The sequence below is a fragment of the Mustela nigripes genome, chromosome 2 (assembly GCF_022355385.1).
Source record: "Mustela nigripes isolate SB6536 chromosome 2, MUSNIG.SB6536, whole genome shotgun sequence".
NCBI classification, from domain to species: domain Eukaryota; kingdom Metazoa; phylum Chordata; class Mammalia; order Carnivora; family Mustelidae; genus Mustela; species Mustela nigripes.
Genome location: NC_081558.1, coordinates 163,939,543 through 163,957,701, shown reverse-complemented (window position 1 = coordinate 163,957,701; position 18,159 = coordinate 163,939,543). Strand labels below are relative to the sequence as shown.

The following is an 18,159-nucleotide window of genomic DNA, read 5'->3' as shown; positions in this document are numbered from 1 at the left end:
CCTCGCAGGTTGAGCTTTATTGTTGGTTTGTCTCTTTTCCAGATAATTTTACAAATTCTGCTCACAAGGAGAATGTGACTCTGGCTACAGGCATACCTTGGAGATATTGCGGGTTCAGTGCCAAACCATGCAATAAAGGTAATATCACAATAAAGTGAGTCAGTGAATTTTTTGGTTTCCTAGGGCTCATAAATGTTGTATTTACTCTATACTATAGTCTATTAATTGTGCAATAGCATTACCTATTTAAAAAAGTGTATGCCAAAATTTAAAATGGTTTATTGCTAAAATATGCTAGCCATCATCTGAGCTTTCTACGAGCATAATCTTTTTGCTGGTAGAGGATCTTGCTCAATCTTGATGGCTGCTGATTTATCAGGGTGGTGGTTCCTGAAGGTTGGGGTAGCTGTGGCAATTTCTTGAAATAGGACAACAGTGAGTTTTGACACATCAATTAACTCTTCCTTCATAAATTATTTCTGTGTAGCATGGATGCTGTTAGATTGCATTTTACCCACAGTAGAACTTCCTTCAAAATTGGAGTCAATCTTATCAAACCCTGCTGCTGTTTTATCAATGAAGTTTATGTAATATTCTAAATCCTTTGTTGCCACTTCAATAGTCTTCACAGCATCTTCACCAGGAGTAGATTCTGCCTCCAGAAACCACTTCTCTGTTCATCCATAAGTAGCAACTCCTTACCTGTTAAAGTTGTATCATAAGATTATGGACCTTCGATACCATCTTCAGGCTCCACTTCTAATTCTAGTTATCTTGCTATTTCCACCACATCTTCAGTTACTTCCTCCAGTGGAGTCGTAACCTCTCAAAGTTATCTAGAAGGATTGGAACCAACTTCTTCAAAACTCCTGTTAATGTTGATATTTAGACCTCTTCCTACAAATCATGAATGTTCTTAAAGTAGAATGTTCTTAATCTAGAATGGTGAATGCTTTCCAGAAGATTTTCAATTTACTTTGCCTAGATCCATAAGTGATTTTTGATGGATCTGCGGCAGCTAGAGACTTAAAAAATGTATTTCTTGAATCATGATATTTGAAAGTCAGAATGACTCCTTGATCCATGGGCTGCTGAATGGCTGTTAGCAAGCATGAAGAAAACATGAATCTTATTGTATATCTTCATTAGAGTTCTTCAGTGACCAGGTGCATTGTCAATGAGTAGTAATATTTTGAAAGGAATCTTCTTTTCCAAGCAATAAGTCTCAACAGCAGGCTTCAAATATGTGCTGTCATTCAGGCTTTATTTTTCCATTTTTATAGCATAGGCAAAGTAGATTTAGCACAATTCTTGTAGGTCTTTGGGTTTTCAGAATGGTGAATGAGCATTAGCTTCAAATTTAGCCCCTAACAAGAGAATTAGCCTGTCTTTTGAAGCCAGGCATTGCCTTCTCTTCTCTAGCTAGGAAAGTTCTAGATGGCATCTACTTCCAATAGAAGACTGTCTACATTGAGTTTCTCTGTTTAGTGTAACAACCTTCATGAATTATCTAAGCTAGATCTTCTGGAAAACTTGCTGCAATTTCTTTTTTTTCCCCGGTGTTCCAAGATTCATTCTTTATCACCACACCCAGTGCCCACGCAATACGTGCCTCCTTAATACCCAACACCAGGCTCAATTTCTACATTGACACTCGTTTCTTCACCTGGCACTTCATATTAGAGAGAGCTTCTTTCCTTAAACCTCAACAATGAACCTTCTGCAGCTTCCTCACCTCTCTCAGCCTTCACAGAATTGGAGAGTTAGGCCCTTGCTCTGGATTAGCTTTTAGCTTAAGGGAATGATGGTTTGATCTCCTATCCAGACCACTAAAGCTTTCTTCATTCTCAGCAATAAGGTTTTTTCACTTGCTTATAACTCATGTGCTCACTGGAGTAGAACTTTTAATCTTCAGGAATTTTTCCTTTGCATCCACAACTTAGCTAACCATTTGGCACAAGAAGCCTAGATAGCTTTAAGCCTGTCCTGGCTTCCAACCTGCCTTCCTCACCAAGATTAATCATCTTAGGCTTTTGATTTCAAATGAGAGATGTACAACTCTTCCTTTCACTTAAACACTCAGAAGGCATTTTAAGCTTATTAACTGACCTAATTTCAATATTGTTGCGTCTCAGGGAATAGAGAGGTCTAAGGAGAGGGAGACAGACAGGAGAATGGCCAGTTGGTGGAGCAGTCAGAACACACACATTTATCGATTAAGTCTGCCTTCTTATAGGGGACATGGTTCTTGGTGCCGCCAAACAACAGTAACATCAAAGATCACTGATCATAGATCGCCATAATAAATATAATGAAAAAGTGTGAAATGCTGTGAGAATTACCAAACTGTGGCACAGAGACATGGAGTAAGACAATGCTGTAAGATAAATGGCACTGATAGACTTGCTCAACTTAGGGCTGCCATAAGCCTTCAATTGTAAAAAAAACACATTATCTGTGAAGCACAATAAAGCAAAGCTCAATAAAATGTTGTATGCCTGTATTTGTTCTGATTAACCTAACATAAGCCTTCTCTCAAATACCAGAGTAGGATGGCCTTTACCTATGAACTGATACTAGTCATTTGATATAAGAGCCTGTGCTATATGGATTAATGGGTGCAGTGAAGAAAGAAGGAAGTTTCACCACATCTTCTAAGTGCTGGCTGGTTACAGAGATGTCAGAAAAGATGAGGGGGAAAAGGTCTCTCCTGTTAGCAAAGCTCTTTGTGTCTACCATTCATTGAGACAAACACTAGAGTGTATGAGGCACCTCCAAGGAGTGTTTCCAACTCAATGTCATTCTTCAAGAGAGAGGCACCACTCACGTAACTAGTGTCTTACTTTCCAGTCTACTTATTTATATCATCACCAGAAAGACCCAAAAGAATCATGGACTGGAACTCTAATAAAACCAGAAGCTACTGTCAGACTACATTCAGGTAATAACCACGTGACCTTAATAATGTCCACTGAGATTAAGCCTGAGCTACTCAATCAGAAGAACTATAGCTTCCATTAAGACACTCCTCAAGTCATCAGTCTCATTTATTTTTTTCTTTTCCTTCCTCTCCCCCACCTACTTTCATGTTCTGAAGTCTGTAAGGTAGACTTAAGAATGTTTACCTTAGCTCTGGTCATCTGCTCAACATTCATCAAGAGCTCTTCCACTTCTAGCTGCAAGTCACTCTTGTCTTTTTCTAATTTCTGCTTGACCTGTTGGAAATTGTCAAGCCGGCCCTGGAGCTCAGCCAGGCTGTCTGCATGTCTCTTCTTCAAAGTGGCAGAAGTTGCCTCGAAGTACAGTGTAGCCTCTTCCATGTCTCTGCGAAGCTTCTGGAATTTTGTTTCCTGTTTCTTAGTAATATCCAGCTGAGCCAAACTGGTGCCTCCTGCCTCCTCCAGCCTCTCATTCAAGTCTTCCAGTTCTTGGATGAGGTCAGCTCTCTCCCTCTCCACCTTGGCTCGAGTGGTCCTTTCAACTTCGAGTTCTGTATCTGTATCTGCAGCAATAAATAATTTTGACTTTTACAAAGCCCTTGTAGCATATTTTATATTAAGAGCTTTACTATAGTTTTATACATTTCTCAACACTAAGAAAAGTTACATAACACTCTGGGTTCCCATTTTATAAAGAATATAGAATACACAGAAATTAAATTATTTTCCCCAAATCAGTACAAAAACCAGAATTCAAATGGGCAGTTCCTCCAGATCTCCCAGCCCTTGGTGATGAGCAACTTCATTAAATTCTATACATGGACAGGGAACCATAGTAAAGAGCACTTTCTAAAGCAATAAGAAACATTTTTCATGGAACAAGAAAAAAATTTAAAGAGATTTAATAAAAACTAACATGATGAATTTTATATACAATACCTCACTCCTCTAGAATTAGTTTACCAAACTCAGTTATTAGGAACTTGGGCAAATATCTGAAGAAAAGAATGACTATCTGAGTCCAAGCAACTCAATCATAAGAAACGGCATCAATGTAATTTTACACGCAGTTCTGACATACTTGATTACTTGGCTTCTTCCTTTCAAGGTGATTTCAAGTACCAGGAGATCTGAAGTAACGTATTAGAATTGGTGGAGGAGTGGAAACTGCTACCACGAATAGTAATCTGATACCATTAGAGGCAAAATTACTAGATAAAGGAAATTAGTGATAAGAACCCTCAGAGCCCAAAATCTTTTTTGTGTAAGGGCAAATAGTTTTACAGCATCATTGTAGTACAGGGAAGCCACTGATGTTTATTAACATCACCTTTAATAATTAAGCATACATTAGGATAGGGGTGAAAAGAGATAGAATCTATTTTAGAATATGTTTTCCTTTCCTTTGAGTAAGAGTACCACGGCTAGAGAATGCTGGTTTCTAGATCATGCCAAGATGTAGGCTACCAGATCTGTAGAGGAGTTATGACAGAAAAAGTGCCAAAAAATTTATGACTTCCACACCCAAGTAAACACGTTCCCCTTCCAACAAGTTATTTTGGGATCCAATAACTTTGTCCCAAACAATACTATCATTAAACCAAACATTTCTGAAATGTTTCCTCAGAAATAATCTTTAGAGCTTGTTTTTGGTTTTGTTTTGTTTTGTTTTAAATCATCAAGGGAAGAGAATTTATCTTTTGGATAAATTGAAACTTCTGGGTCTTTTTATTTTGGATAAAGTCAAGTATCATTTGAAGACAAGCCAGTGAATATGATAGATAATCGCTTGGAGATTAATATTGTGTTTGAAATCATGCCTATAAATCAGGGAGACTGAATTTCTTACTTGGTTCAAAAATGTCTCAGAAAATAATTATCAGAAAGAGACTCAAAATTATTTTGAGTAATGGCTACATTACTGAGATAAATATTTAGCTCCAAAGGAAAAACATCTATCATACAGATGTATATGCATTCAGCATATGTAAGGAGTTATCCATACATGTGTGTAGGTATATGCATATGTCCATACATACCTATATTACTCTGTAACATGGTCAAATAGTATAAAACAACTACATGGTCTAAAATTTATAAAAAGCTTCCCATTATCAAATAATGTGTTGAGACTACAGGTAGATATAAAACAGATTTTCAGCACAGAAATAGAATTGCCTTCTAATCACGAAGACTAATCATTATAGAAAATTAAATTGCTAACCCTGAATGCTTACCATGAATAAGGCTTTATGCTTACCACTTAAAAGTACTGTTGCTGTTAATAATATTAGCTCAAAGGTTGTCAGGAAGATTAATAACTGAAAAAAATAAATGCCTCGAATTTTAGCACAATGTTTGGTTCACCGTAAATATGCAACAAATTATCTATGTTTTTATTATGATAAGAAAATCTAAGCTTCAAGGGTAATTTTCCTAAATCAGCCAGCTGGCGAATGCCACAGTTTACCTTCTTAACCACTGCTCTTTTCAGCTTCTGTCCATAGTTGGCTAAAGGTATGGATACCCGAGCAAAGTATTTGTTACTGAAGTACCAATTACCACCCATGAATCTACATATAGCCACACATAGGTATTTGACAGATGATTACCTGAAGTTCCTTAACCGTGTTCTGAAGCTGAGCCACCAGGCCTTTCTCCTTCTCCACCTTTAAATTCATCTGATTCATTTCTAGTTCTTTCCTGTTAGGTAAAAATGTATCAAATAGAATTGTTTAGAGTGATAACATTTAGCTTAAATATTTTTTAAAAATCATATTTAAAATTATAGTAATGACATATGAAATCATTCTCATTGTAAAAATTCAACTATTATATCTATATCTGAAATCTCCTTGGCTATCACACCCAATCTTTGTTCCTTCCCTAGAGGTAAACACCATTATCAGTTTGGTGTGAGTCCTTCCAGACATTTTTCTAAGTATTGACATATGTTTGTGTTTATATATTGGTAGAAAGAGTTTCATTTTCTTTACTGTGAAAAGTACAATATGATACAAGTTTGTATTTATAGTTCCATAACTTACTTTTAACCCAATAACAATTGGAGGTTTTTCCATGTTGGCCCACAGATAAATGATTTCATTTTTAAAAATTAACTGGGATGTACTATTCCATGATTGAGACATGCTGTCATTTATCCATTTCCCTATTAATAAGCCCTTAAGTTTTCCCCAATATTTTCCTTTTGTAGATAACACTGTTCGTATCCATGCCCCCTTGTGCACATGTGAGTGTTTCCTTAGAGTGGATACAGACCAGGGAATCGCTGGATCAAGTCCAAGTGTGTGCTTAAAAATATGGAACCCAAATAAATGAAAAAATAAAAGACATTTCTTTTTCCTAAAAAAAAAAAAAAAAAAAAAAAAAAAAAAAAAAAAGTAATCCACCCCTTTGCCCTGGAATAGCAGTGTGAGATTATTCCACATTTACACTTAATAGTAGCATACTTCTAAATTTTTCCCAGTCTGAGAGAGATTAGAATGACTTTCTGGTTTTTTTTTTTTTTTGGCTATTTTTTAAAATTATGTTATGTTAACCACCATACAATAATACATCATTAGTTTTTGAGGTGGTGTTCCATGGTAGAATGACTTTCTTTTTAATGCTGTTTAACACTGAGGCAGCACATTGTCAACTACGAGATTCAAAAATGGCCAATAAGCCAAATAAACTACCTGGTGGTATCTTTAATCATTTGTCTGCTAGGCTGTTCACATAATTATTGAACTATAGATTTCCTTTTAGTATTCTTATTTTCTGATTCCTGCTGTAAATATGTCTCCCACGTTATATAACTTGTTCTGATTTTATTTGTGTTGGATTTTGCCATGACAATGTTTAAATATTTGCTATCATTAGATGTAACAAAATATCCTTTGTCTGCCTTTGCCTTTGTCACTTATTCAAGAAAATGTAACCTGCCATTTTCCTTAAGACTTATCACCTATGTTGTCTTTGAAGGACTTTTGTCGTCTTTATTGTGGTAAGAACATTTAACATGAGATTTACCCTCTTAACAAGTATTTAAGTGCGCAATAGAGCAATGCTAACTAAGCACATTGTTGTACAGCGGATTTCTAGAACTCAGTCATCTTGCATAACTGAAACTTCCCACATGTTAAATAACATCCCTATTTTCCACTCCCTCCAGCCTCTAACACTCACCATTCTAATCTGTTTCTACAGGTTTGACTATTTTAGGTGCCTCATATAAATAGGATCATGAAGTCTTAATTCTTCTGTGATTCCCTATTCCACTTAGCATAGTCTCCTCCCAGTTTATCCAGGGTGTCACCTGCAGCAAAGTTTCCTTCTTTTTAAAGGCTGAATAATATTCCATTATATGTATATGCCACATTTTCTTTATCCGTTTATCCATCAGTGGACAGTTAGGTTGCTTCTAGGTCTTAGCTATTGTGAATAATGTTGCACAGTCTAGCAGCCTCATAGCCTTTTTTTCACATTGAATTCTTTAATGCAACTGGAGTTTGCATGTGGGAATAGTGCAAGGTAGAAATTTAATTTTCATCTCAGAAAATGAATAGCTAATAATCTCAGCACCATTTATTAAATACTCTATCCAGTCATCACTAATTTGAAATGCCACCTTTATCACACATTATTTTATAGATAATAAGTCCATTTAGAGGAATAGTTTTATAGTTAAGGTTGTACCTTTCTAAAAACGTGGATTTCTACAATGCCAGAGCTCTTTGACTTAGGGCCTACAAGCATCATTTTCACTTTGCTGAGCTGAAACATTGTCTTAAAATTGAATGCTCAGGGACCTCTATCATGGTTTCTACGTTCCACACATATATAGGATGGCATATTGACATATTTCTTCTTTTTCAAACACCTATCAAGTCCAGTAGCTTCTTAGAATATTAATCAAGTCTGAACATGAGCATGTATCATGGCAACTCAAACACACAGACAGAAAAACCAGAAACTTACAGCTTCTCACTTGACTCTCTTCTCTTCTTCCCTGTAAACCCAGTGATCAATGTGCTCCCAGCTTTATCCTGGCCCTGCCTTTCTCTTAGGCCTCACTGCTTCCCCCTTTTATCTGATCTATTCCCAATACCTTGAAAATCCCTAATGGTTAGAATTAAGTTTAGCTAAGCAGGGGAAGAGACAAGAGACAAGAGAGAAAGTCCATTTCCCTGAGCAGTGAAACTAAACTGAGGCGGCATCTTGCCCAGAGATCATGGGAGCCGAAAATTCCCCTAATTCTCATTGTTATGTTTTGCTTTAAATTTTAAGATTTAATATTTCTATGGTAAATTACTTGATAGAAAAGCTATATAAATAACAATGGGGTAATATCTGGCCATCTTTTTTAAAGCGATCAGAGGCCTATATTGAACTTCACATTAGGGCTTTGTTTTGTTTTGTTTTATTGATTTTTGTTTTATTGTTATTATTATTATCATTATCATTTACTTTTTATGCCATTGGTCTCATCAGAGGTAAAAGAAGTGAGCCCTTTAAATTTTTCGACTTGTAACCTCAAATTCCAATAATTCACATCTCACATGCCTTACACCATTATTTCCCACCTGCCAGTCAGACACCTTCTCAGTCACATTCTTCATGATTATGCCTTCACTCTCTTTTTACAACCAAATAATAAAGTCCAGCAAAAAAAGATAATAATAACCATCATCTCCTAGGCTTGTTATCTTCCCCTTCAAATCTTAAGACATCTGACCCTGGAGCCACAGGGATCAATGACATGAGAGAGCTGGTCCTCCCAATACAAGGCCTTCCCGGATGTTGCGTCAACAGCAAGGTGGCTTACTTGCTCAGCTTCTCCGCCAACTGCAGCTGGCCGCTCTCCAGGCGCTGCATACTCACGCACCTGCAGCTTCAAATCCCCTCCAGTTTGCTCTTTTCCCTCTCAGTTCATTCTTGCTCTCCTCTCCTGCTGTAGGGCACCCTCCAGCTGACAAAAGGAGGCATTATTTAGCCAAATAAATTGGTAAAGTTTATACTTCACTAGATGTGTTCTGGAAAAAGAAAGAAAAATACAAAGCACAGATTATGTAAATGGTGCCCAGTTGTGTAGCTATTTTAAAATAAAAATTGCATGCATCAGTAAGACAACGAAAAATCTAGAAATCACAGTGATGAAAGACAACTTTGGAGATTAAGGAACAGGAGCTCTGTCCTCAGAAAGGAGCCAATAATAAAGAACCAGGGAGCCCTTATTTCATTGTTCCTCCCTGATGGGAAACCCACTTCACACGGCAGCTCATTTCATGGGTGGATAAGTCCATTGACTCAGGAGAGCTTCTTCAGAAGAAGTCAAAATATTCTCTCTAAATTCTTCCCGTGAGTCTAAGCTCAGCTCCCTGGAGCAACACCAAGCAGGTCTGTCTCCACACAATCATCTGTGACTATGAGGCATCTGTCCTGGTTCCATCTTCTAGTCCATAACATTACGTCAAACATCATGTCCTGTTCGGGTACCACACCAGGGGCTCAGAACATTCCAGTCTTGCTGGATTAGCACTGTCAACAATATCGTGGCTGGTTCGGCAGGAGGCTAGATAACAGTCACAATATGGCTATTTGTTCATGGATATATTGAAATGGTTACTTTTCAGCAATAGGAGCGGTTTCCTGTAACCAGCAAAATATATGAAATTCAAATAGGAGGAGGAAGGAGAATTTCTGGAATGAGTATGTAAAAACCTGAAAGTAGATGAACTCCAGGGGAGAACAAGTGAGTGAGTGCGTGTGTGTGTGTGTATGTGTGTGTGTGTGAGAGAGAGAGAGAGAGAGAGTGCGAAAGAGCGAGTGAGAGAGAGAGAACACGCACACACACACACACACACAGTAAATCCTCATACTGAGGCTTTGTGAGACACACAATCAGTGGAAATAGAAAGAGAATTGAGACAACTAACAGGTAATAGAGGAAACTGATAGAAAGGCATGAGGGAAAAGAAGCAAATAATTCAAATAAAAAACCAGACCACCTCTGTCAGCAATTTTATAAAGGCCAAGCTTTTGGAACTAATAAGAGAGTGAATGCCTCTGCTCTGCCAGCTGAGAAGGGGAAGAGAGAATGGTGATGTGACCATGAAGAGTGGTTTGAAACATCTTTAAGTCACAGGGTGTTTGGAGGCAGAACAGGGACAACCATCTTTAGAGTCTTACAAGCGTTTTCCCAAAGCACAGGTTGAACACGGCTGGTGATTTACATATCTTTCAATTCTAAATAAACCCTCAGCACATCCCTGGAAACACACAGGGCCTTAAACTAATCTTTCAATACTAGTGTCAAATAGAGAACCAGCCTACCTGTTGGGCAAAACACCAGGTTCTCGGGGAGCTATGGGGAAAAGTCTGTCACTGACAGGGATAGCCCTACAAATCCTCTCAATGTTTGCCTCCCACTGCCCAGGCTTGTGGAAAGGTTGCATTTAAAAACTGACAGATTACAAGCTGGGAATTCTCTTAGATTGTAGTGGTTCAGTTTTATCAAGGAACAAATAAACCTCTGTTTTTCGATATTAAAGATACAAGCCACACGACTAAGTTTTCCCCAAACTGTCAAGATAAACTAAGTAAAAATCAGAGGCCTGTATACATGCAGACGGCTAACTAGCGAGACACAACGCTTCCTACCTCATCTACTTGCCATTCCAATTTCAACTTGGCTGTGCTCAAGCTGCTGAGTTTCTCCCCCTCTGTGACCAGGTCATCCAGCGTCTGCTGATGGGCCTCCTGCATGACCTTGGCCACTCTGTTCAGTTTGCTGATCTCCTCATTTAGAGACTCCCCTTCCTCAGTCAGGTCCTTGACCTGTGGGAAGACAATGGTGACAGCAGCATTAGTGTTTCCGCAGACAGGGTGGGCAAATGCTACGGGCCACGGGCCGTCTTGTCTCTTTCCCAGTACACACCCAGACTTAGGGTAGCGGGTATTCTGGCTAAGCAAGTATCAGGTTCCTCATTCGATGGCCAGGTTTCCGAGCGTCCTATGATTATACAGCAAGAACACGACTCAAGGTAATTTTCTGAGTGCTCAGGGGGCACACAGCAATCCTGTTGTGTCTCAGATCCTGAGAGTGGCAATGAAAGAAGAGTTCCAGCTGTTCAGATATGCAAAAATGGAAGCTGGCTCTATCAGGCCCACATGCTTTTTATGCAAGGGAACCAATGGCACAAGAATTGCTACTTAATTGTCTGCCAAAATTACAGTGTCATTCCAGAGACCATTTGTTTATCAGAGGTTGGAAACAGACTCCTCAGCTAGTTTCAATCCATACACAGAGCGCCGGCGAAAACCCTCAACTGAAATGAACAGAATGTCAAAATCCTTCGCTGGAATTAACATGACATCTTCAAGGTCGAACTTCAAATTAATGACAGAGGTGGGCATTCAGACACATCCCAAATCACCTTTCAGTAAACCCCATCATGTTTGCTCTCCTTCCAAAAAAGGCTACTCAGAGGCCCAATGAAATCATGCTGTTCTATGAGATTTCAGATGTCATAAGACTGAAACAAGTGAAGATGTTTCACTTGGAAAATAAAGCGGGGTTCCGGAAATTTGAATTGGAAATTTGAATCGGGACACCACAGTTCACTGGACCCCTTGTTTTATGCCAGTTTTGACTGGGACTGCTGTCAAGTTCAGGCCACGGGTTCCTCCATGTGAACCCAGCAAGCCTGGTACTAGAACCTGATGGGGGGTGGGAATCGGGCATCCAGGTCTCCCTGACATTATCAAAAAAGTACCTTGTGCTCCGTAGCATGCTTCTCCTTCTGTGACTTCACCAACATTGTTTCCAGGTCATCAATTTCTTTCTTCAACTTGGAACATTCATCTTCGAGCTTCCGCCCCCCGGCAGTCAGCTCAGAATTTATCTCCTCTTCTTCCTCCACCCGCAGACGGCACCTTCACTCTGGCCTCCAGCGGGATCTTGGATTTAATCAGCGACTCACACCGCTCTTCAACCTTTGCTAGGGTCTCTTGCTTCTGCCATGATGAGGAGAAAATTGTTGCCAAAAGCTGGAAATAATTTATCAGCTAGACGAAAACGCTGTTTAACGCACAGCAAAGAGATAATTGCCTGCCCTGTGACCAGCACTTTCACCTGCCTTTCCTCAGCAGGTGAAATAAAATTCCCCGTTCCCTGATCCTATTGTTGAGAAGTGGAGGAGTTGCTTGTGCTAGGAGGTGCTTTTGATCTTTGGGGCCATTCAGTAGATTAGATTACCTCTTCTAAAGCACTTAATAGAATCCTGGTGGCCTAAAGGAGCTAACATGCCTCCAAAAATCAGTGGCTTACTGCTTAATTCACAGCTTCTGGAAGCCTCCACATGGCAAAGAGTTTGGGGTTGATGCCTTGCTCAGAATAACGTCTTTTAAGAAAGCAGTGCCTCCTCAGACACTAAAATATTCATAATACTATTATAAGTGCCCTAGTGCACTTGTTTAATATAACTTCAACAAATAAAATTGTGTATTTTTTATTTACAGGCTGAATTTAGAATTTATACATTTCACTTGCAAGTTATTAACTAGAGCCCATTATTATTTCCAATGAAAATCTTTTCCTCAATGATTCTGCCAGTGGTGAGTTCCACAAATTAAACACTGAGTATAAAATAGTCTTTCCTATCATCCTTTCAAATGTCTTACCTCCAATTCTCCATTGATTGATCCACACTCCCTATGTTATAGGTCAAGTAAAAAATGAAGAAGTCATTTGCCTTTTTGCTATAAAACATGTTTTGTAACTTTGAACCTCTCTAATGTGTTTGTCAGAGACTAAATAAAACTCCTTCCTTGTGAGCAAGTTCTTAATTACTGTAGGTCTCACTGCAACATAACTTCACCTGCATCTCCATCTTCCATCTCTAGACCTCTTCACCTATACTTTGCAATATGCTCCTCTGGGAAATTTATTTTTTTTTTAAGATTTTTTTATTTAGTTAGTTGAGAGAAAAAGAGAGTATTTGAGCGGGGGGAGAGAGAAAGAGATTAAGAATCTTCAAGCAGACTCCCCATTGAGCACAGAGCCAGATGCAGGGTTCAATCCTGGGATCCTGAGATCATGACCTGAGCCAAAATCAAGAGCTGGCCGCTTAACCAACTGAGCCAGCCAGGTGCCTCCAGCAATTGATTAACTATTTACCTGGCTTAAGTTGTTTGGCAATGCCAACTGGTGCAGCCACTCTGAGAAACAGCATGGAATGTCCCCAAAGAGTTAAAAACAGAACTACCCTACAATCCAGCAATTGCGCTACTAGGTATTTACAAAAAGGATACAAAAACATAGATTTGAAGGAGCATATGTACCCTGATGTTTATAGCAGCATTATTAACAATAGCCAAATTATGGAAAGGACTCAAATGTCCATCGACTGATGAATGGATAAAGAAGATGCAGTGTGTATGTATATAATGGAATACTACTCAGCCATCAAAAAGGAATCTTGCCATTTGCAATTACATGGATGGAGCTAGAGAGTTTAATGTTAAGTGAAATAAGTTAGAGAATGACAAAAACAATATGATTTCACTCATATGTGAAATTTTAGAGGCAAAATAAATGAATACAGAGGAAGAAAAAAAGGAGAGAGGGAAGCAAACCATAAAAGACTCTAAACAATGAGAATAGTTGAGGGTTACTGGAGGGAGGTGGATGGGGATGGGCTAGATGGGTGATGGGTATTAAGAAAGGCACTAGTTGTGTTGAGTAGTGGGTGTTATATGTAAGTGACAAAGCACTAAATTCTGTTCTTGAAACCAATATTACACTATATCTTCACTAGAATTTAAGTAAAAATTTGAGGAAAAAATAGAAGTAAAAGGCCAAATTCTAGGCCATTGATTTCTGGCTAACTTTTAAGGATGGCCATCTGCCCAACAAATGGGGCTCAGAAAGACACAGATGGGGAAAGCACAGAAGAGTAAAACTCCAACATCACTGAGGACCAAAAGAAAAGGGATAAATTAAAACAAACAAGAACATCAAAGCAGGAGGGGTCCATGCAGATCAGAGAAGCTTTCAATGTTGGGGAAATAATGGGAACATTTGATCTTGGCTCACACCAGGTTGACAAGCAGAATGCTTATTTGCTCTATTCCATTCAGTCTGTGTCCTGGACCCGTCACCATCACTGAATGAAGAAGACAGTCCAATTGACCATCATTGATCCCTTCATTAAACATGACAGCAGGATTTGGGGGCCAGCTGAGCAATGATGTGGCAGGTTAACAGTGGGAATATATCCCTTCCCTGATGGTAGTTAATAACATTAATCAGAACGGGTTCATTCACTCAGTTCTGCTGGTATTTTGAATAAATGAACGATTTGAAAAGAATCTTTGTTCCCTTGATCCCTGCTGTATATAGCTGTGTCCATTAAAAATAAATAATACAATATGTCATAGCTCTGTCAACTTTTAAAGTCTCAGTTACAATTTGAACTCTTCTCAGCCTACCTGAGTTTGCCCCCAGAGGCTTCCCATGTTCCCCATCTTGATCCCTTATTGTGTACCCTAGGCTTTTACCTGCCACCCCCTGCATGCTTTGGGTCCATTTCTATCTCCCATGTTAGCCTAGGTAGCACTGGCCACTCTCTCTGTTGACAGGAAGAATGATGAAAACTGGGAGGCCAGGTCTCACCTGAAGCTGCTTCTCCCCCGAGACACACAAAACATGGTTTTGCAAATGATGATTTTCGCAGTATGAATTTAAAGAAGATTTGGAGTGGGGCCCAGGAATTCGTATTTCAAAAAAGTGTGACCTAGATCAGGCTGAAATACACTAGAAATTCTAGAACCAATGTTATGTTAAATTGTATCAGAAATATGGGTCTGGAGGTCCCTGAGTGACTCAGTTGTTTAAGCGTCTGCCTTCAGTTCAGGTCCTGATCCTAGGGTCCTGGGATCGAGCCCCGACATTGGGCTCCCTGGTGAGTAGGGCGCTTGTTTCTCCCTCTCCCTCTGCCACTCCCCTGCTTGTGCGCACTCGCTCTCTCTCTGTCAAATAAATAAATAAAATCTTTTTAAAAAGAAAGAAAGAAAGAAATACAGGTCTGGATGAAATTCTTCTGCCAAATATGGTCTCTTGGAAAACTAATGAATAGCAGAGGACCAAAGAAAAGGATAACGTGGATCAGTCTAAAATTATTAAATTTTCTCTGTTTTCTGTAAGTTCAAAAATCAGGAAAAAATGTTCTATAATTGTATTGTACAAATTGTATATAGTCATATTAGAACCCAGTATTTTTTTAGCTTAGCACTGTATTAAGTGGGGTGGAGAATATAATAATAATGGAGAAAACCTCATCACTGCCTTTGGGGTGTTTAGGGATAACAGCAGTGCTGGTGCCCAGAAAGGAGGAATGTGTAAGGAAGTGAGTAATGGCACCCGGGTATCAGAGTGGAGATGGAGGCTCAGGTGTCAAGGCCATGGGTCTGGAGGCTATAATGCACATTTTGCAGGATTGGAAACGTATTCATCAGAGAAGCAACACGATGTTGTTTAAGACAATGGTTCTCAATCCTAACTGGATATCAGAATCACCCATATAGATTATTTGAATGACGTAAGGCCTGCTTAATCAAAATATCTGACAGTGGGGTCTAGACACCTTTCTATTTTTTAATGCTTCACCAATAAGTTTGAGGCAAAGCCAATGTTGAGAGCTGCTCTTTTAAGAATTGAACTGATTAATGAAGTTGATTTGGACTGGGGTAGGGGAAGTGGAGAAACCAAAAATCAGGAAAACAACTAGAAGCAAACTGCAATAATCCTGAAGATTTCAGTAAAGTTTTTCTCAGAATCTACTAAATCCTGTCTTTTGATTTGCTAATGGATCACACAAAATTTAAATTAAGACCCAGAGCTCCTTGGTTCCCAGGATAGATTGTGGTGCTTTTATATACTTAAAGCCCATCTAAGAGTTTGTCCCCTTTTCAAAGACATCCTGCCGATGAATTCAGCTCACTAGGAAACAGGGTGTCTCCTTAAGTGTTTCCATTGTGTCTGCTGAAATGCTATAGTATTTGAAAAGCACATGCCTCATTTTTCTCAAGTGAACACTGCCTGCAAAACAAGGGACTCTAATTAAAAACTTGATGTGGAGAACAAATGACGGGGCCACTCACCGCCTGCAGCTGAAGAAGCAGGTCATTCTTTTCCCTGACGAAGGAGAACTGTTTGGCTTTCAGATCTTCCCTCTGAGATCCCGAGTTCTCCAGGGTTTTTTGCAGTTCACACACTCTTCCTTCAGAGCAGCTATCTCCTCTCCCATTCCAGCAGCTTCAACTAGAGGCTTGATCTTGAAGAAGAGTCTCATCCAGGACCAAGTCTTCACAGCCATGAAAACTCTTAGGTTCCACTGGATCACAAGAAGGGTTTCCCTAAATCAAGAGAGAAAAGAAAAACAAGTGAACCCAGACAATGGGAGAGCCATTTTCCCAATTAAGATCCTTAAGAAGCATACCTTTTGAGGAGTCATTAAAGTTTCTCATTTATCTTCAAATCCCTTCTACATCTGGGCTCTCACTTGATTTTGGCAAAAGCCCTATGAGGGACTTCTGGAGCTTGCAATATTGTGGGCTAGATGCCCCCAAAATATTCCCACTGCAAACATCCTTGCAATGAGAGCTGAGCTGGAAAGAGGGTAACAGAGAAAGAGGGAGCAAATAAACCCTAATGAAAAGTCAGTGTGTGGATAGCTTGGCCATCTTCATGGAAGGAAGGATCCAGTCTTGGTATTGTAGGGATTTATATTTTTACATCCATATGGATAAAGAGACAGGCTGAGACTTTCAGAGAACATCACCCTTCATGAAAAGAAAAAATTTAAAAATTCACCACTGGCACAAAGTGATGTCAAAGAAAAGTATATCTGATTTGCTCTGGCCTCAGGGTAGAGCAAAAATTCTACTCCAGGAATTTTTTGTTTTTATCATGGATCAGGACCACTGAAATGTCTGAGGTTTAAACTATACTATCTGATCAGTGCAGATGTATGTAAGAATTTAGCATCATCATTTTTTACGCTGGCAATAAATACTCTTTGGGCTTTTGGGAAGAGAAAATGCAAATGTGCACTGAAGAAAGTACCCTAAATCAAGCACTAGAGATTCTCTTAAAGTCCCTTTAAAGATGAGCTTACCTCTTCAAAATTACAAAACACATATAGAAAAAAAAATCACCCATTAGTGAGGGTGAGCAACTATAATAAAAAGTTTGATTAACCCCCCAAGAATTTCAAATAATTGAACAATCTGGTAGGGACGATAAAATAATTGTTAAAAATTCTTAAAGGCATAGAGGGAAGACCTGAAAAAACAAAAAAGAAATGAGCCATTATAATAAAAGGGCAGAAAGATTTGAAAGAGGACCAAATAAAATATCTAATATTGGAAAATATAGTCATTTAAATCAAACAGTCAATGTAAGAATTAACCAGCTGATTAGACACATTAAAAAGTTGTGAATTAGTAATAAGCCCAAAGCAAGTGGAAAGAAGGAAAGAATAAAGATTAGATCAGAAACTAATAAACTAGAATAAAAAATAAAATAAGATGATTTATTAATCTAAATAAACATCTGACAACAATGATTAAGAAAAAGGACAGAAGGCACAAATAAACAATACTAGAAAAAATAATATTCTAATAGTAATCTAGGATTATGCTTTAGAAATATATTTATAGATATGATAGAGATTAAAGTCATAATCTAGCAAATTGGAAAATTTAAAAGAAATGTACAATTTTTTTAAAGAAACTCTTCTAAACTGATTCAAGAAGAAAGGAAAACCTCAATATACTACAACTGTTAAATAAATGGAATCAAATTTGTAAAATCTATCAAAAAAATCCCATCACCAGATCTACATGGTTTTACAAGCAAATTTTACCAACCATTGAAGGAACAGATAATCAAAATAAATTGTTTCATGTTTTGAAAAGAGGAGACATTCCCCACTTGTTTTATAAGGGTAAGGTCATCTTGATCCAAAGTCTGATAATGTAGGACAAAAAAATTACCAACCTTTTCACAAACAATGTTGCAAAAATCCTTATGATAATACTGTAACTAAACCCATCAATGTATGAAAAAGTTCAAAAACAAATTGGGTTTAACATTTTTAAAAATCTATCAAAAAAGAGAGCTATAGACCGATATCCTTGATGAACACAGATGCGA

At 38.4% G+C, this 18,159-nt stretch overlaps 1 protein-coding gene across 1 annotated transcript in view; it reads right to left on the bottom strand.

Annotated features, from left to right (window-relative positions):
* Positions 1 to 18,159, bottom strand: part of MYH15 (myosin heavy chain 15) — a 150,042-nt gene that overhangs the window by 62,014 nt on the left and 69,869 nt on the right. Inside the window, 9 exon segments of the mRNA XM_059388137.1 lie at positions 3,126 to 3,524; positions 5,552 to 5,642; positions 8,767 to 8,868; positions 8,870 to 8,910; positions 10,602 to 10,778; positions 11,717 to 11,867; positions 11,869 to 11,957; positions 16,104 to 16,213; positions 16,216 to 16,358. Coding sequence (XP_059244120.1) covers positions 3,126 to 3,524; positions 5,552 to 5,642; positions 8,767 to 8,868; positions 8,870 to 8,910; positions 10,602 to 10,778; positions 11,717 to 11,867; positions 11,869 to 11,957; positions 16,104 to 16,213; positions 16,216 to 16,358 — 1,303 coding nt within the window.